The sequence below is a fragment of the Hibiscus syriacus genome, unplaced genomic scaffold, assembly GCF_006381635.1.
Source record: "Hibiscus syriacus cultivar Baekdansim isolate YM2019G1 unplaced genomic scaffold, ASM638163v2 tig00110187_pilon, whole genome shotgun sequence".
Lineage (NCBI taxonomy): Eukaryota > Viridiplantae > Streptophyta > Magnoliopsida > Malvales > Malvaceae > Hibiscus > Hibiscus syriacus.
The window spans coordinates 2,505,804-2,526,449 of NW_024062618.1; the positions used below are offsets into that span (position 1 = coordinate 2,505,804).

At 32.9% G+C, this 20,646-nt stretch overlaps 2 protein-coding genes, 1 non-coding gene and 2 pseudogenes across 4 annotated transcripts; 2 read left to right on the plus strand and 3 right to left on the minus strand.

The window, feature by feature from the left end:
- Positions 1–1,024: 1,024 nt before the first annotated feature.
- On the minus strand, positions 1,025–1,634 carry LOC120217794. Its single transcript, XM_039214867.1, has 2 exons — positions 1,213–1,634; positions 1,025–1,101 (listed from the first exon to the last, which is right to left on the minus strand). The coding sequence occupies exons 1-2, from the start codon at positions 1,510–1,512 to the stop codon at positions 1,084–1,086; spliced, it is 318 nt and encodes a 105-aa protein (XP_039070798.1). The 5' UTR covers positions 1,513–1,634; the 3' UTR covers positions 1,025–1,083.
- A 2,952-nt stretch (positions 1,635–4,586) lies between these two features.
- On the plus strand, positions 4,587–6,880 carry LOC120217717 (annotated as a pseudogene).
- Positions 6,881–9,417: 2,537 nt separating this feature from the next.
- On the minus strand, positions 9,418–10,725 carry LOC120217716 (probable WRKY transcription factor 65). Of its 2 annotated transcripts, none has more exons than XM_039214788.1 (3): positions 10,480–10,725; positions 10,254–10,397; positions 9,418–10,157 (listed from the first exon to the last, which is right to left on the minus strand). In XM_039214788.1, the coding sequence occupies exons 1-3, from the start codon at positions 10,632–10,634 to the stop codon at positions 9,650–9,652; spliced, it is 807 nt and encodes a 268-aa protein (XP_039070719.1). In that variant the 5' UTR covers positions 10,635–10,725; the 3' UTR covers positions 9,418–9,649. The 2 variants fall into 2 exon arrangements, with proteins under 2 accessions (XP_039070719.1, XP_039070718.1); XM_039214787.1 differs by having other exon boundaries at positions 10,254–10,400.
- A 4,075-nt stretch (positions 10,726–14,800) lies between these two features.
- On the plus strand, positions 14,801–14,872 carry TRNAE-UUC. The gene has a single exon. It is a non-coding gene; the product is annotated as a tRNA-Glu (tRNA).
- Positions 14,873–15,069: 197 nt separating this feature from the next.
- Positions 15,070–17,787, minus strand: LOC120217402 (annotated as a pseudogene).
- Positions 17,788–20,646: the final 2,859 nt, after the last annotated feature.

A 20,646-nucleotide genomic window follows, 5' to 3' on the forward strand; every position in this document is an offset into this window, starting at 1 on the left:
TATAAACCTAGCTATTAAGTATAGTAGAAACAGAAGAGAAAATAGAAGAATACTCTGCATTTCATTTCATGAATCTTACTTACATGATTGGAGGCTTGGTAGCTCATTTATATCAGCTGATTAACTAACAACTTCCCTTAACTAACTAGTAACAACACTTAACAAATTCTTAACAACTTTAGTTACAACTAACTTTATACTAACATTCTTTACACTAACACATTGGTCCAAATCATCAGGGCCCCACGTCTACCCAAAGGTAAAAAATACAACACATTTTTCAATCTTTGACAGGAACTTCCATAGCTTCATGGGACTTGGTGAAAGTTCACTGCTTGAAGAACAGTAAAAGTACAAAATTTGAAACCCTCAAAGCTATTTCCTTTAGAATTTTCTTGATGCCCTTTTACATTTTTTTCCTTACTTTGTTCCCAACTTTAGGATTGAAGAGGGCAGATCTTGTTCTGCAAAAGAAATGAAAATATTTGTTTTCTTGCAATTACAGAAACAGAAGAGGGGACCAGCTTGGCATTTTTAAAGCAAAAAACAAGATTTTTCCTTGGCTGTCCTATCAAATTTTATAGTCTCTTTGTAATTTGCATGCAGTGATGCAGATGTTCACAATTGATTGGACCCCACTAAGCTTTTCTTGTCTGAAATGGAATTGAGTTGTGATTTTAGGGATTGCTTACCTATCCAAAGCTGATGAAGCACGAGTAGCATGTGATTCCAAATGAGCATCTTTTTTATCTTGTTTCCATTAATCTTAAAGCTCATGCAAATAAGAATAATGTAAAAGAAACAGCAGAATGATACTCAACAACGAGAATTAGGTGTTTTTTTGGACATTGGTTGAACAATCAGAAGCTGTTGTTCAGATTACAATGGCGGGTTTTTGCTATTTTCCAAGAAAACAAACACTCCCAAGAAAACTACCAGATGAATTGCAGATGAGGTAGTAAGCAGATGTATATTTCTCCAAGAAAATTAGTATAACATTTACATAAAGGAATCACTTCCTTTTCTCCTTTTGTTGTTAAAATGAACTTACAGGGTAACCAATGAAAAGTTCCAATGGTTGCTTCAAGAACAGCAAAATGCCTGCAAAAACAACAAGAACAAGTTCAACAGATCCATCAACAGCACTCGAATCGAATCCGAGTTTAGTCGAATCCCATTTGTTGCTGAAAACGAATGAAAGAGTCATCATACGTTGAAACAAACATTGAATCTTCTACTACTACGACGTCTGTCCATTACAACTTTGGGCCTTTCGAGCATCTCTTGTTCATTGAATATCCTTCCAGGGGAGCTTAGAAAGGCACTTCTTTTAACAGGGGGAGACCAAATTCCACTCTTGGAGTAATCAAAGTTGAATTCAGACACATCGAAGAACTTGTCGAGAAGGCGGTCGGATACAGATTTCGAAACCACTTGAACCTTAGCAGGACACGGCTTGGCAACCGAATCAGAAGATGGAGATGAGGAAACTTCAGATTCAGAGTTTGACATTGATAAAAATCACAAGAGAGAACAACGAGATAAGGGTGGTGGTGAATGTTGTTAGAAGTAGACAATGGTGTTATAGTGGGGAACCTTATTGAAAAAGACACGTATGGCAGTATGCAATCATGGAGAGGACTAGGAGGCATAACTAAAAGGCTTGAAATTGAGAGGAAACCTGCATTTGGGTAAGCAATGATTTGAGCAATGGAAAGCTTGTTTTGTGTAACTGCAAATTTTGATTTGGTATGGGCTCAAGGGGATATATTCTTTCTTTTTGTGGACCCTCTTGTCTTGTTTCATTGCCAAATCTCATGGTTGGTAACCAAGATCAATCCTTTACAAAATGTGCTTTTAATTTTGGGTACTGTTCATTATTGAATGGGGATGCCTATAAACCATGCAAACTAAGAAGCACAGTTTCGTTGGACAGCAGCTTTGAGACAATTAAAAGTGATTGTGCTGGCATGGCCGACATGGGAAGATTCTGTTGTTGCAGATGAAAAACTAGTGGTTTCTGTTTATGATTTCCATTTAGTTCTTTCAGAACTGCAGAGTTTAAGTCTAAAACTTACCAGAAACCGGGTACTCTTTGGTGCGGGAAGCCTTTTGATGGTATTTTTTTTCAGTGGATAAAATACACTCCAAATCGTTAGTTTGGTTTCAAACATGTCAAATTTTTTTCTTTCTAAAAATTATAATTTAGCCACTCAATTAAAATATTATTATTGACAAATCAATGAGTTGTTAAATATTAGATGGAATAGTGATGTGACACATCACCATTAATCACATAAAAATATCACATCAGTAATATATATTTAATTTTAGTCAATTAATGGTTTTTATTTAACATTATATGTTTTGATCAAAAATTGAAACGTTAAAAAAATAAGAATAAAGTGATTATTTGTGAAAACGTTGGGGAGTGAGGTAATTTTATTATTATACATATTCTTACCGCCAAAGATGATCGCAAAATATAATAATTATATTATCGACTTCCCGTGACTCACTGATTGCCATATGCTTGAGGTATTGATATTGACTCTTAAGTATTGATATCGAATGTTGGGTATCAATACTGATATAAAAGTTGAGATTCCAGTATGCCATTCTATTATCGATACCGTCCAAGAGTATCGATACCCTAAGGTTGAATATCAATAACCTATACCTAATTTCGATCCTCACTGTATACAAAGTTAAAGTTTAACTTCTGAAATATACAAGGGAATGATGGACGACTCGTAATTAGAGTACAAGCCTTAAGGGAGGCCTAAATGCTAAATGACTAAAATATCCAAAAGAGAGATAAATAATCAAAATATCTCTATATAAGTAAAGTAATCAAAATGTCCTTGAGCACTCCAGCAAATGAAAATGAGTATTAAGTCAATTAAACGAATACGATAACCTCTTAAAGTCTAATAATGGGTAATGATAAAATTTGAAATATTTAATGTCTAAAATGTTATAAGCTGCTAAATGAATCATACTTCTTTGCATAATTTTTAAGAGAGAGAATGTGTCACGTAGTGATGTGAGAGAAAATATCCTCACTTGATTGATGTATAGCAATCATTTGTGTATTAAACTACCTTGATTGACCTTATATGACAATGTTGATGTGTGTGGTCTACGAGTATCTATGAATATTTGTGACCGCATATGATGATTATTATTAGATGTCCATAATTTCTTAACCTGATAACTTATGTGGGACCAAACAATAATTTATATATATTATATTGTCGATAATTGTTATCGATGGCTTTAGTGAGATCGGGTTCATCCACTATTATCTATGCATGACTGCTATCGTAAGACCATACGACTATTTCTTGTATTATTGATTGGTAGGAATTATATTTATGCATTAGTGAGATTGGGTTTCCCTTTGTATTGTTATATGTACATGATTGTTTACGTGCCACCGAGTACTAATATTGTTTATAAATGTATGCTTGACGTATAAATAGAATGTTACCCGAGACTAGGTGGAACCAATAGCTTAATGAATATATACTATTGTGCGTGTAAATACTAAGGCTATAGACCATACTACGTATGAGGATATTGCTAATAATTGAATGTTGGTTAAAACATAATTGAGATTGTATCTAATATTTGATTAACAAAAGTAAGAATAATAATCAAAATGGAATCGGTCTACAATAGAGTTTGATAAGCTAAATGGATGAACGAGTTTTATTAAATTGTTAAACCTTCATATGAGATGAATTCTTTAAACATTGAATGTGTTTTGATGTATGCACTAAAGATCAATGAACGTGTTCAATATTGTTTGCATTTGTATTTGAATTAAACTAATGACAATAGCTTAAGATAAGATTTAGTGCTAAATTTGTAATATGATTATATCTTGATATAAAATATGATAATTTGAAATCAATGAATGCTTAAATGAATTATATGATTGTATGTTTTCGTTGTTTGAATCGATAAGTTTATATTTCGATAATTTAATGTGATATTTTTAGCTCGATTTTCGATGGAATCGAGTAAAAGGTATTACAATAACAATTTACTAACTGAGTGATTGGATTGTGACTTTTAAAATTGAACGACTCGTTTGTAATCTTACTAATAATTATATTTTACAAAATTACCTTTTCCCAAAAGGAATACGCCTGTTCCCCCCTCCCCCAAAATTCCTGACCAACCTTTAATTATCACCCCAACAAAGAAAAAACCCAGCTGCAATTTTTTTCCTACCGTGGTATCTGATATTTTTCTTATCAGGTGCTAAAAAATAAAAGATATGATGATGCCATGATGGTATATCAGCTGATATTTGACCTTGCTGAGTTATTATTCTCTTTGTTCTTATGGCTGGCTATGTGCCTTTTGATGAGCCAAGCCTTATAGCTGATAGCCTTTGTATAAGAAAGTACACCCCAATCCCAGATTTGGCTTCTCTTTTTAGATGGTAAACACATGCTTAGGCTGATAAAGACTGCATTTTCGTTGAAGTTCTGCAAGTGTTCCTGACAGGCAGCGTATGACTCCGCTTCGACACCAGCAGTGATTCATTCGAAGCATTCAAACCCTCATTTTTCTAACAGTAAAATGACACTATAACGGTAAAAATCGCATTCAACTCATTTCAAGAATGACCCCAACTTTCAAGGACAAATCCCCACATTTTCTGGTGTCCAACCTAGCACACAATCAGTCTTTTACATTTCCAACTCACCAAAATAATGAAAAACTAGATCTTTTTCCTCCTTTTTTGAGTTTTAAAAGAAGAGGCTTTAATATACTTGAAGAAACGGGCCGTCCCTCGTTTATTACTTGACGCAAAGAAAGAGGGTAAAGCTCTAAAGGAGTGTAACAGATGTGATTGTGTGGGAGAGTGAAAGATGGCTGGTTACAGAGCAGAGGATGACTATGACTACCTTTTCAAGGTGGTTTTGATCGGTGATTCAGGAGTGGGAAAGTCGAATCTGCTCTCTGTGTTCACCAGGAACGAGTTTAGCCTCGAGTCCAAGTCCACTATTGGCGTTGAGTTCGCTACTCGTAGCTTGAATGTCGACGGAAAGGTCATCAAGGCTCAGATTTGGGACACTGCTGGTCAAGAAAGGTATTGGTTTTCTTTACCACTTCCTTGCCTTCCTTTCCTGTTTTCCATCTGGGTGTTTTTGGTTCACTTCTGATTTTGCCTACAAAAGTGAGCAAATATCAAAAGGGAATTGAGTTTCCTTTATACTTTTATCCTGGGAGAGTTTGGTTTGATCTAAAATGGGATTTAATAAATCTTTTTTTACCTGCATATTAGAAAGAAAAATGGTCTTGTATATCTAGATCTGTGAGCAACATGCGAGTAAATGGTGTTATGATTGTTTTTACAAATCTGTTGCTTAGATTTACTTTCTTTTCCTAATAGACTTGTGTTGCAAAGATTTGAAAGCACGGATTAGTAGATCTTTATGTTTCTTTATCTTGTGATCTTGTTATATGTGCTGTGTGCTTTCTTCTGCAGTTAAGTGACTTGACAATGAGTAACAAATGTTCATGCTTTGCCTTAAAATGTTTGCTTCCTTTATAGATATAAGATATGTGACTTCATGTTAGAGCTAGATTACACCATGGTAATTTAGTTTATGCCTCCGAAGCCTGAGCTTCTGAGTATCTGTTTTTCCTTGCTACTTGCTTCATGATTTTGTTATGTGTAATCACTAGTCACAAAGAGATGACTGCTTTCCAGTATCTTGTATCACCATGTGTGCATAGAATTTGTTAATCTAGTGTTTAGCATCAGTCTCATCTGATATTTCAGGTTGTTGCAGGGAACTTATAGCTACCGTGTGGTAAATTGATTATGGAAGAAATAGCTTGAATGAGTAAACAATGATAGTTTGTTAGGGGACCATTTGAGTCATTGTGGGGTAACTGATGTATTGCTCCTATGGCTGAGACGCTATTGCTCCATTTTAAGCTCTTTCCGATCTGTGTAAAGGCATCTTATATCTCTAATGTCGCTGTAGCTGTTAGTGGCTGTTCGTGTTACGGTTTGATTTCCCTGATCCCATATGATGTAAGGCTACTAAGTTCTCATATGTTTTCTAAGATGGAATATAAAGCTATATCCTCTCATCCTTTGAGTGAATGAAAGAAAGGGAAAGGAAGAAGTGAGGCTAGGTCCATAAGAATGATAAAAACCTCCCATTTTGCGAAACTTTTAGCTGAAATGTGCCATCTCTATGGAGTTTGCATTAGATTGTACTATTGTTTTGTTTCGTGCCATCACAAGTGCCTATTACCGAGGAGCTGTTGGTGCACTTCTTGTGTATGATGTCACACGGACCCCAACATTGTAGTCATGCTCATCGGTAATAAATCAGATCTCCGTCACCTTGTGGCCGTCTCGACCGAGGACGGGAAATCCTTCGCCGAGAAAGAATCCCTCTACTTCATGGGAACTTCTGCCCTGAAAGCTACCAATGTCGAAAATGCATTCGCTGAAGTTCTAACACAGATCTACCATGTCGTGAGCAATAAAGCTATGGAGACAGGCGATGAAGAGAACGTTTTGGCTGTGCCCTCCAAAGGAGAGAAAACCGATGTCGGTAAAGACGTGTCGGCTATGAAGAAGGGAGGTTGCTGCTCAAGATAGGATTACGATGACCACCAATCGGAAGTCTGATAAAGGATGTGGGCAGGGTTTGTATTCAACTGCATCAAGTTCATCATAAACCTTAGTTTTTTGTACAATTTTCTTATAAGGGTGCTTAAAGTAGATCAGCAGAGATTGATTTAATTTTTCATTCAAATGTTTTTAGTTAGACAAGGGGCATATGAAGAAGAAAAGGGTCTTCCACTGTACAGTTCAATAGGTTCAACAGGTTCAACAGGGGTGCTTATTAACTTCATGTATTCACAGTTACCACAGGGTACTAAATTAAAGTGAGGATTACATTTTAAATTCTGAACTACTAAAAGGACCCCTGGAATGTTTAAGCCAGTATTTTGAATTTCCAAAGGCAATTAAAACGTTTCACCATTTAATATCAGCTTGGGTCCCTCAATTCCTATCCTCTTCCTCAACTACTACTCGTATTATATATGTTTCTCTTTTATTTTATACAAGGGGTTGATAATACTGCCATTCTTTGCTTCACTGGCTATTTTAGCCAGGAGAGAAAACCTTAAGATACAACCAAAGATTAGGTAGGCAATCTTTTATTTTAAGCTTAATTACATGTTTGGCCTCTGAACTTTTATCTTTCTTCCATATTGGTCCATGAACATTTTTTCCTACATTAATCTTCTAAACTCACTAGGAGTATTCAGCTTTCCCCCTATAATCTCTCTTTCAAACTTTTATACATAAGTTTAAGATTAGATTTAGAATTTATGAAAAAGAAAATTTTAATAGTATCTTTCGGCCTGTTTTACAATGGCATAAAAAATATGACAGTGTGACACTCCGAAATCTAAAGACTGCTACAGACTGATATGCAAGCCTGGAGAAGGAACTTGACTAACCACGAGCACAGTAGCCCCATTTTGTAACAAAATGAAAATGAAAAAAATTAATAAGTATAAGTTAAAAGATCAAAAAATATTTTTGAAGATAAATATATATAATATAAATGTTCTTATATGAGATGTAAGCATCAATAAGATTTTAGAATGTACACGTGTCCGCTTTAAACAATTTGTACATCCATCACTAAGTAAAAAATATGTATAAAAAACATCTGTTTAGAACTTTTTTTAATTCAATGACAACACACATCCTATAGATTTAAATGATTGAATCTAAAATCTCTGAAAGAAACAATATTTTCTTATACTACAAAGTTTATTGGATAGGAGTTACATTAACACAATTTTTTATGGTCCGCCTTCCATATGTAATTAATGTAAACAGCTAAACATCCTTGTCCATAACTAATTCAATTATCATAACCAATATGGGGTTGTCGAACATATTATAAAATAGTATTTGCTTTATTTTAAATTAATTTTCAATTTTTAGACTTCGTAATTTTATCTTTAAATTATCGATCTATTTATCATATTTCTTATTAATAAAAATCGTTAAAATTTATTTGTCATGTAAATACTGACTTGTATTATGTAATGATATGATGACACAAAGGATATTTATTATACCACGTTTCTTGAATATTGAAATTGAAAGGCTTTCTTGTTTTATTTTTGTTTTCTTAATTTGTTTATAATTCTTTCTACAATTCAAAGTTAAATCATTATTTTATTTAAAACCAACATTAGTTATAGTTTAGTCGCATCATATTATTACATAATACAGATAGGTGCTTACATTAAAATTAATATTTTTAATGATTTTGTTAACATAGAATGTAATTAGCATATATCTATAATTTGAGGACGATGTTGAAAAAACCAAAAGTTTGAGGATCAATTTAGAACGAGGAGGATAAAATTAGAATATTTAAAATTTTAAAGATTAATTTAGAACAAGAATAATGATTTAGGGATGAAAAATAAAACGTTTAGAAAGTTTAAAATTAATTTAAAATAAAAATCATAGTTTGAGAACTTATAGTGCAATCAACTTATAGAAGTATGTCCATAATTGTAAGAATATATACATAATCGGATAACTATTATAAAATATGATTGATGATCAATTAAATATATTAAACTAAGAATAACAATAATTCTTTAATTATTGAGGTTGTTTGGTTTATACATTTTAAATTAAATTTTAGGATAAAGTACACAAATAGTCCCCTAACCAAGGGTGTTACTTTGTTGAGTCATCCGACTATTAAAAGTTATAAAATGATCATTTGACTGTAGTGCCTTGCTTTGTTAGTCCCACGATTATTAAAAGTTACAAAATGATCACATGACTATTTATATATTCTAAACTTGTTATTTTTCGTTAAAAATTGATGATAGTTTGAGCTAGATGTTAACCTGTTGATATGTTAAAATATGATCTAAGAATCTCAAATGGTTATCATATCTCAGTCAGTATATTAACATACAACTCATATGAGTGTTATTTTTTTTACCAAAAAAGGGCGAGTTTGGAACATATGAATAATCAGATGACCATTTTGTAACTTTTAATAGTTGAGGGACTCAACAAAACATAGTCAGAGGACTATTTTATAATTTTTAATAGTTGAATGACTTAATAAAATAATACCTTATAGTTAGGGACCATTTGTGTAATTTACCCTAAATTTGAACATAATCTAGAAGCATGCAACATCTACTTTGATCATCTTACACTGTATGGTTTGATTAAACGTAAAAATTTTAACTTCCTACTTATTTCACAACGTATGAAAATGGAACATGTGCTGTGATGAAGAAAACTACATAAAAGAAAGTCTAAAGAGGCGACTATTTCCCAAAATTTTCATCATTGCTAAAATTAACAATTGAAATTCTGTTATGAGTCAAGTTAAAACCGAATCTATTCAATTAAGTCCCTCCAGCCGACGGAAAATGTTGGTAGGCGGTAGCTCACATCAAGATAAACGTGACATAATGTTACAGATTTTCGTTTTCCTTTTGTTGTTTTCCATTTCGTGGTATCTTGTGCCACACGATAACGGCACGGCGTTCAAACCAACGATTCCTCCGCCGGTTTTTAAATTCCTACCTCGGCCATGTGTCAGCAGATCCCAACTTGTGGTCCCACGTTCCGTTGGTGCCTGAACACAAACGAGCACTCGGGTAGCTCGCCCAGATCAGCGAATAACGACTCGTCCTCTTCCCTCATCGGCAAAACCATCGCCACGTCACCGTTGTCTCTTTCCGCAAACATCGGGCTCTCCAAAACCGTCAACGACGTCGCTGCCATTCCCCCGAACCAAGCGAGTTCATCACCCGTCAGATCAGCGCACCTCTCTTCCCTCCCTGATTCAGTTCCCGTGTCGGGCTGCGAAGTAGACGGCTCAGGCTTCACAACTGTTGTGGCCGTCGTTGGCGTCTCCGCTTTCGCTTTCGCTTCCGCAGCAGCCGCAGCTTGATTCGCGGCGGCACTGTTGTTTCTAGAAGTTGGCCATGGGTGATTGTGTTCGTAGGAGTAGGTGATCACTAACATCGTAGGATCCGCTCGGTTCCTCTCGACTTGTTTTCTTGCAGGACATCCCTTGGAGCTGCTGCAACGGTAGTAACCTCTGCTCGCCGTCGCGTGATCAAAACAGAAGCCTTAGTCAACGGCTCAAGATTATAAAATCCCAAACTTTAAAACTCACGCTTCGACGCAGACAAACCTGGGAAAAGGAGAACCTTTGATGGGTTTTTGGCCGTACTTTCTCCAAGCCCAAGAATCGGACGGTGGAGCACGCTCCCCCTTTAGACTCGAACCATCAAAGTCCTTGAATGGCACTGACACAAGTCTTTTCTGTATGGATTTTCTACTGTGACAAAACCCCATTACGTCAAAACGAAAAAATATGCAAACAACGAACTTAACAGAAATTTCAGTAAAAAAAATACCCTTTTTTAGGAAAAGCCAGTTTCATGTCGTAGAAAGTGGTAGAAGAAGAAGATTCAGCGCCGGCCTCCAATGAAACGTTGTCGTTTCCATCCACTTGTTGATCAGAGACAAAAGGGTTAACGCCTTTGTTGAACCTACTACCAACGGCGACCATGATTGCTTATCGGAAGAGAAACTGATGAAGCAGAAGATGTTGGGTCGAAGAAGAAGAAGATGAAGGAGAGAGGTTGTTCCTTTAAAAAAAAAATGGGAGGGAGGGGCGGCACGTTTATAGATTGGGTTTTGAGTATTTGTTTATAAAGGACGTGCAAGTAAATGTGATATAATAAATTCTAAAATTTATTAAAAATGCAGCTTCAAATTAAATTACCCTCCACAAATTTTTTAATTATTTTTATTTTTAACTTATATGTTTTTTAATTATATGCATTAAATCGATATATATTTGTATTTTATAATCGGAAGCTAAGAGGTTATGATATATTCTATTTATTAAAATATTTATAAGATCTGAAAATCTGATTGACTAGGATGAAATGATTTGCCTTCCATGTTATTGTTATATTCTTTTTTCTCTAAGGTTTTGCTTCGTAGAGTGATGGAAAGACAAATGGATAAATTTTGTTAATCAATTTATTAAGATTTGAAAGTATAAAAGTAGTATGCCGGGGGGGAAAAAGAGTAAGAAAGTATAAAAGTGTTGAAAATGTCTTGACTAATCAAGCAAAGGAGAATTTTGTGTTAACATTATAACCGTAAGTATTACGGGTTTTGGGAAGTATAACGTAATTCAATTTTGTGAGCATAATAATTTTAAAAAGAAAAAGAGAGTTTAATTAGTCACATGGATTAATATCGAAAAAAATAAAATTATTATTAATAATCGAGATCATGTTGTGCATGATATTGTTCGTAGTGATACAATTGTGAGCACAATTGACACTCATTATGATCAAATCGATGTAACGGTTGAATTTAAATTTGGATAAGACTTAGGTTCAATTGACAATCACTGTTGAAGAATACATCTTTAAGGGTTCCATGGAAGAAGTGGAGAATATGTTCTCAAGATAGAGAATTGTTCAACGATGTGAATAATTATTTTTTTCAACTTTGATGTTTCATCGAATTTATGATTTTGTCTCAAACTTTTTGTACTTTCATAATTCATGTCGAGGTGGAGATTATTAGTGTTTGACTCGAATTTGATCTGACTCAAATTGATTGGGGTAAGTATGAAACCTAGTATGATCGAAAGTAAGAAACTTATTTTCTTTTATGTTGATTAATAGTAGAAAACCTACTTTGAGTGGATTTCTACTAAACAAGTTTCCTTTGTAACTAATTATCCCTTTGAATAGATACCAATGGTTATGGTTGAAGCTAAGTCAAATTTTGAAAATCCTTTGTATTCTTTTGTTTTCGACATTAGAGGAAAAAAAATTCTTCTATTTGTGGTTTTTTTTCCGAAAAGATTTTTTAATTCCATGTAAAATATATGTCTATTTTATTGTGTGATCACTATACTTGCTATTATCTTTTAATACTAAAGATAGAGTTAATTTCATAAGATGTCACCAAATTATTATTACTATTTTAAATTAGTCTCGAATATTTAAGATATTCTATATAGTCCCAAATCATGTCCCTCATTTTAAATCGTTCCTTAAAATTTAAAACATTTTTTTATCAACAATCAAACAAATAGAATAATTAAATGTATAATTTATAATAGACTTTTGTGATCGTCAACATCAATTTACAATGAAAAAAATCAAATAAAATTCAAGTTATGATTATAGAGATAGTATTAGTCAATTAAAATTTAAAAAAAACTCATTAATGGTGATTTCATCAACTATGGCTTTTTCTCCAATATTCCTTGACATTGTAGTCCTAAACCAACTCTGATTCTTGTCTTCTTCCCATTTTATTTGATTTTGATTCTCTTTAATTATTAAGAATAACTAGGAGATAAGATTAATTAAATTCCTCATTAAAATCGCTGCTGATTAAGTTATTTAATTAAGTAAAACAAAATATACTACTTGATAATTATATAGTAGAGATTTTTAGCACTCGCCACAAACAAATAAATATTCTAAAGGATAATATATTCATATTCATGAAAATATAGCTAATTTTTATGGGTAGACAACACGTTTAATAACTAAACTATTTTTTCATTTCATTTTAATACCCAAATTTTATTATTTTTTAAAACTATACCTAACGTTTGTTTAGGTTTCAATTTGGCACCTCCAGTTAAAAAATTAACAGAATTGTTGATATGACATTTTCCCCTCAATAATAACATGACATTATCTTATAGTGACACATCAACATCACCGTTAAGTTTTTAACGGTGAGGTATCAAAATGAAACCTAAATTAAACGTTACATACGATTTAAAAAAAATAAGGTTTAGGGGCTGTTTGTTTACCTCTTAATGGAATCATTCAGCGCTGAATGCTGAACCGTTCAACATTCAATGCGTTTGTTTCGCACCTCTGAATGATTTAGTGCTGACTGATTCAACAAAACAGTGTTGAATGATTTAGCAAAGAAGTATATTCTGAATGATTCAGAGCCAGTAAACAAACAACATTTCACATTCAGAGCTAATTCATCCAGAGCCTCTAAATCATTCAGCACTTAATCAGTCTGAAGTAAACAAACAACCCCTTAGATACCAAAAAAATATTAGTTTAGATACTAAACGTATATTTTACTCTTTCATGTAATATGAATTTGTTTAATCTGGCTGTATTATATTATGATAAATTAATAAATTATGTGCCTCGACCCTAATTTTTAATTAATTACATATATAACTAAATGAATAATTCTGATGATTAACTAAGATTAAATAAATAAATTCTATCACTATGATATTTATTGTTTATTCAAAAGAGGTCGAAAATTTGAAAATTATAAAAAAAAGCTGGAAGGTTAGGAAATAACTCAATACATATATGAATTAATTAAAGTAAATGAGAATTAGGTGTAAATTTTAAAATAGAAAAAAAAACTTAATCCTTCTACTTCTAGAGTTCCTTGATGCGTGAAGCAATGTATAATCTTAAACTACAAATTTATTTATTTATTTATTGGCATCTCTCTCATCAGACCACTGTAGACCTCAAATTAAAAGGGGGAAATTCTAACAACAAATGGGAGAATATATTAATTTAATTCAGGAACATGACTTATTCGAATCCTTCCTAACATTGAAAAATATTTCATTTGAAAATATGTACATGTTTGACAAAATACAATCATCATCAGTTATTTTAAACTAGGTACAATCAAATATCTAATTTTGGGGACTAGTATTTCAAAATCGAAATTAAACTAGGTTTGGGGGTGGGTTCAATATGAAAAAGGTTACAACATTCCCACAAAGCATGGTTTTCAGAACCGGAACGGTCACCGAATCGGCCGTGCTACTAGTTCACTGGTTCAACTGGTCGAACCGGTCAGAAGAATCGGATGACGTCATGATTATTTAAAAAACTAAATAAAAATACTAAAAACATTTAATAAAAAACTAAAAACATCCCCACAACTATAATACTTAAATACAACACCAAAATTACATCATTCATTACTTGATTTACTTCTAATAAAAATCTCCAAACATTACACATTAAAACCAAAACAAAAGTTGATTAACCTTCAAAATAAAAGTCGAAATATCCTAAAAATAAGAATAAAGAAAACTAAAAAGCTGAAAACGAAAAGACTGGAAACGAAAAGGAGAAAAATAGTTTTTAACTTTTTTAATTTTTTATTGATGGTCGGTTCTTAGCAGTTCACTCCGGGTCCGGTTCGAACGGTTCACAGCCGGTTCAGCGGTTTCTTACGGTTCACTAGTAACGATTTAACCGAGGTAGAATGAACCGGACAAGGTAACGGTTCCCGGTTAAACCGGTCGGTCCGGTTTTCAAAACCTTGCCACAAAGCTTAAAAAATGAATGCTTTAAAAAATTACATGTTATCTCGTTTTTTTCAAAAAGATATGAAGATAAATTTAGCTTTAATTTTGATCTCCTAGACATGAATTTTAATTAATGATTAGGGTTAAATCACGGTCTAATTAATTTTTTTAAAAGGGTTTGATTTAAAAAAAAATTATCTTAAAATGGTTTGATTTTAAAAAATAGATTCAAATCCAAAATTGAAGATTATTCGGAAACTGTTCCAAGTTTTAATGATATTCACTTTCCATTGATTTATTCTATACACGCTATATAAGCCTATAATAACTTTTAACACTATATTCAAAATATATATTATATTTAATTTCACTGTCAGGAATCCATTGTCGTCCAGTGGTTAGGATATCTGGCTTTCACCCAGGAGACCCGGGTTCAATTCCCGGCAATGGAACTATTTGTAACTATTATATTTTTCGGCAATGAGCTTTTTATAACTATTATTTTTTTCTGAATTTAATCTTAATTGAAAATAGATACAAAAACTCTTCCCCCCCCCCCTGAATTTTATCTTAATTGAAAAGAGATACAAAAAATGGTTGAAGCATATTCCTTAATGGGATTTTTCTGTGTGTGACCGCAAGGAAAGTTGCCTGCTACATGTTAACTTGAGCAAAGTTGAAAGAAGTTTATTTTATAGATCGTGGGCAGATGCAGAAGATGATCCCATATATATAGAATCTGACGATTGAAGAGAAGATTTGAGTTTCACTTGTCTGGAGGATAACCTGATCGAATCCTGTTAATGACTTAAATCTCATGTCATCACCATAAGAGCTCAATTCCTGGATTATTTCATGAACCTCGATACGGCCTTTGAGCATGCTCACCACTCCGGACATTGTAGGCCGAAGTGCTGGTGATGGATTAGTGCATAATAGAGCCACCTTTGTGATCCTCGTGGCTTCTTCTTTGTCAAACTTTGTACCCAGTTTTGGATCCACTAGCTCCAAAAGGTTTCCTTTTTGTTGCAGAACAAGGGCCTAAAATACAACATATTAAAGGAGGCCATTTCATTTCAATGATGAAAAATGATTTCCTTTTCGACACTTAAATGGATGCAATTCGACTATTGCAGGTCAATGTGAAACACGACTACAAGTGCAAGGAAATTAATGGAGATTGTTCTCACCCAATCCAGAAAGCATACAAAATTTTCATTTGGTCGGTATTTCATGTTATTCTTCCCAGCAACAATTTCCAATGCAACCACTCCAAAGCTGTAAACATCTGCCTTATAGGTCAAATAGCCCCATAATGCATATTCCGGGGCCATGTATCCTCTGCATAAATAAGGTCATTTGTGAACTGTAGTATTCTTCAGATAGTACTGCAGTTCCAAGCAATTAGTGGAAGTGGAAAAAGAAGAGAGCTCACATGGTTCCAGCAACTCTGGTGCTGATGTGGGTGTTTTCTACTCCGTCAAGCTTGGCTAGACCAAAGTCAGAGATCTTAGGATTAATATCGCTATCAAGTAACACATTAGTAGCTTTGATGTCTCTGTGTACAATCCTCAGAGGAGAATCCTCATGCAGGAAGGCCAGACCTTTTGCAATACCAATACAAATCCTCAGCTTGTTGGCCAATCCAGTCTCAGTTGGACTTCCTCTGTACCTGTTGATGACATAAATTACAAAACAAGTAATTGATTCCTTTCGTTTTACGGTAAGGACGGGTCAGAAGGTTAAAAAAGCATTTTCAAGCTTACCTAACAAAACATGTGCAAGACTATTGTTTTCCGTGTATTCATACACCAGCAATAGTTGGTTTCCTTCAGCACAACATCCATATAGTCTAACAGCATTTGGGTGTTGTATACCTGAAATCATTCCTATTTCATTCACAAATTCACAGTTTCCTTGCTTTGATCTTGAAGACAACTGCTTAACCGCAATTACGGTACCATCCAATAGTATGCCGTGCAATGAAACAGAAAGTGTTCATATTTGTATCTTATCATTTAAGTCCTATATGTATTTTTCCTGGATAAACTAGAAAGGTAGGGAAAAGTATTGAAAAATAAAGCCACAGAGTTATTTGTGGCCGCTTTGATTTGTCATGAGGTGAAGACTCCGGTTTTCAGATCTAATCCCCTTAGTTCTGTTTAGGAAGTTGAATCAATTATGATATCTAAAAGAAAGGTATCTAAAAGAGTACAATGATGCTACTTCAATTTTTTCCAAATCATAAACTTGAGGAAGTTGATATAAATTAATATTGTATCCCACAACCATCCTTTCCACCAAAGAACACCCAAGATCATGAGAACTAGGATCAAAACAAAACTACAGCTTCGACAACAATGAATATATTCTTTTCTGTCGTTTGGAGGTTTAAACTCTACACAAGATCAACAAACCAGTTAAATTCAATTTGCTTTTTTTATATGATAGTTCACATGCTAAAGCAACCCAACACTTCAAATTCATAAAGTAAGTTGTCTCATTGTGAATCAAAAGCTCAAGATTATGGTCTTAGCAATATGTATAATGAATCTATCTTTATACTTGCTTGAAGATTAAATTTCTGAAATGACTAGCCATTCATTCTTACTCAAAGATGTTGGCATGCATCTGCTTTATATGTTATGATATGATATGAAGATTATAAAGGCCACCATCAAGAGTGTGTAACTCACCAGATTTCACTGAGATAGCAGATATCAGAGGGCCATATGTTCCCCTCTTCGATGCAGCTGCTGTCCCTTTCCCGACACAATAAAAGCGAATCTCCAAGGTTTTATCCCTTACAATAGCAGACTTAAATTCATGAATGTATGCCTTATCAATCCCTTTTATTGTACTCTCAATGTTCAAATCCTTCAACATGTGTGTCCCCTGCAACCAACTAATTCAATCAAATTATCGCAGCAGCATATGGTACAGGGATTGCATGCACAATGTGATTTAATACCTGTATATAAACATCAAATACCCATCTTCCAAGACTGTGGAAAGAACGATCGTCTCTTATTACTATTTCTGCAAAGTGAAGTTTCACAGTATAGTTTCCATTTCCTAAGCAGCGAATGTAATAAGTGAGCGAAAGGGGAGACGTGTGTGCTGTTGTCTATAATTCAGTCATTCATCATGACCACAAATACATTCTGTGCTATATAGTCATTGAGGTAATGCTCGTATCCCAGAAATGACCTGTGCTACTGACTTCCCAATATGATCCCGTAGGAATATATTTTGCTTCACTCCCTTGGTCGAGATCGGCTTCATAATCAATGTTTCCTACAATAGTTTTCTCCCCACCACAGTTGATATACAAAGAATAATGATCTACATAGAAACATAGCATACTAGAGTTTATTAGAATATCAAATCATGAATGTGAAGACACCAGATTTTGTCCTGCCAACCGAGGAGTCTTCATGTAACCAAAAAAGAAGAGTTGGATTATGACTCAAATACTAGTCTAAAATAGAGTTGGATTAGGACTCAAATACTAGTCTAAAATAGGGTTTTTTAGTACTATAAATAAGCATTGTAATTACCACACCAAGTGACACGATTATCATACGGGATTACGCACACACTAAAATACTCAAAACAAATATGCAATAAGCCCCAAAGATTCGCTTGCAATTTTTAACAGAGAAATAAAAGAGGTATTTTACCTATATTGCTTCGATTCTCGCTTGCATGTGGCTTGTTTCACTTCTTCTTTTCCGTTTTTACTTTGAAAGGACCGATGAACACAAGGGAATCGAGATCTTTTCTCTTAGATCTACGCTTTCCCGAGGTTTATTTTGAAAAACCGGTTTGATTTTCAGTTAAAGGAGGGGAAGAGCTTTTTTAAAAATATATATTAGTCAATTTATTTATTATATGGATATTTTATTCATTTATTTTTATTATTCATGTTATTATCATACATATATATATATTTTAAATTATTTTCATTTAATTTTTTACTATATTTTATTATTATATATATATATATATTTCTTTAATATTTTACTTATAAGTCTATTATTACTATATATATATTGTAATTATCTTTATCTAGTTATATATATATTTTTTTATACTTTTAATAGTTTATTTATATACCTATTATTAATATATATATATTCTTAATTATTTTTATTTGATTATTTCTTTATTTACGTAATATATCTTATAACTTTATATATATATATATATATATATATATTTATTTATTTATTTTATTTATTTTATTTTTTTATTTATTATTATATTATTTTTTAAAAAATATTGTGTCTTTATCATTATTATTATTAAATATTATATCAAATACTACTAACTTAGAGGGCCTATTTTTTTTGTTTTATTTCTAACTAAAGTCTTTTCCACTTTTCTCTTTTTGTCTTATTTTTAACTAAAGCCCCCCACTTTCGGTGAAGTGAGAGGGTAGCTTTTCTATTTTTAAATATTTGTTGTATATATATATAGCTTATTTATTTTATTAATACTTTGATGTATATATATATATATTTTTCTTTTTTCAAATATTACTATATATAATTATTACTTTACTTTTTTTCCTTATCTTATTTATTTATTTTATTTTTTTCTTTTTATTTTATTCTCTTTATCTTATTTGTTTTTTTTACCTTGTTTATCTAATACATTTCTCGATTTTTTAAGGATATTTTCAAATCAATCTAAGGTAAGTAATCAGGATCAAATTTTACCTTTTTATTTAAAATTACAATTTTCTTAATTTAAGACAACTGAAAATTATGTAGTACCGAAAGGGCGGTTCAAGGGTACTAATCATTCATTGACCGTAACAGACTCCCGAACTCGACACGTTTCTGGTACAACGCAGATCAGGTAAAATGGTGTCCGACCCACCTAAATTCGTTTTAAAGTGGTCGGTGGCGACTCCAATCCACATTTTCCTAAGTCGAAGCCCAATTTTAGGCTCAACCGAAAGACGATTGCGACAGAATGAAAATACAAATGAAACATATATTAGTATTATTTTGATCAAAGAAATGTAAGTACCTTTTGAACACAGATAACTCTGCAGACATTCACTAAGTGGTCTGTATCATGGTCGAACAATGAAAACAATCAATTTATGCAAAGTGGCTTGGACTTGTTTTAGAAATTTGGTGAGTTTATAACAAAAGAGCCTGGATATTTCTCTTAAAATTTGGATATAATGGGAACTTACAAATTCTTTCCACCAGTAAAGCTTTTGAACAAGTTTCTGATAGAACAACAAAACAATTACTTTCCAATATTTGAGAAGTTAAAAGAAGGGATACACATATTTGGAAGTTCAAGGAAGAATCAGAAAGCTAATTCTCCTTATGCTTGAGATTACATCAGAAAGCTTGTTTAGAAATCATGAGTAAATCTTTCATCTTCTCCTTTTGGCATTCATGGAGATTGTGGCCTAATATGGCCGGGGAACTTACAGTTCGATTAATTTAGTCAAGAAAGAGATGCGGGGAACTTGTTTACAAAAACATAATACATAGCAACAACACTGCATATTTATAATAACTTACAATTATGTTAACTTGGATATAGTTGCTAATAATAAAAGAAGAAGGCGTTAAGAGAAAGAACAAATGTGGAATAATGAAATGATGGATATAATTTTCCATCTTATCTCATTTTCTTATTTCCATGCACAGACTCCATCCAGCTCAGTTGGTAGAGCACAAGTCTCTTAACCTTGGGATCGTGAGATTGAGTCTCACGGAGTGCATTTCATAATTCGGAGGTCTCCTACGGAAATTGCTCTCAACCTGGCGTTGGGGGCAGCCTATTATCCTACCTCCCACTTACCCCATTACATATGGAACAAAGGTCAACTAATTTTTATTTTAGTTTGACATATAAAAAACTTGAATTAAATTGCGATATCTATAAGGTTTTATCTTCAAATAATTACCTGTTTATAATATTTGAGAGCGTTGTTTTTACCTTTAGAATAATAACTAATTCTCATTGGTATAAACATAATTGTAGAAAAGAAGAAGATGAAAATACAACGATTTGTTAACACAATTCAGATTTAACTATTCTTAGTGTTAAGAGTTCTAGTGACTTGAATTCGAATATTATATCAATAGATGTTGATCAAGAATAGAAAGCCTAATTTGAATATGTACATGACTATAGTTCTAGTGTCCACTTGTGATACTACACATTCGAAAAGGAAATCAAACCAAGCTAT

Bases quoted from the DNA above. Each gene is read 5' to 3' on its own strand.
- LOC120217794 (XM_039214867.1), bottom strand. From the start codon at position 1,512: ATGTCAAACTCTGAATCTGAAGTTTCCTCATCTCCATCTTCTGATTCG.
- LOC120217716 (XM_039214787.1), bottom strand. From the start codon at position 10,634: ATGGTCGCCGTTGGTAGTAGGTTCAACAAAGGCGTTAACCCTTTTGTC. The intron at 10,401-10,479 runs GTATTTTTTTTA...GTTTTGTCACAG, and splicing joins CTGGCTTTTCCTAAAAAAGG to TAGAAAATCCATACAGAAAA. The intron at 10,158-10,253 runs GTTTGTCTGCGT...GACGGCGAGCAG, and splicing joins AAAGGTTCTCCTTTTCCCAG to AGGTTACTACCGTTGCAGCA.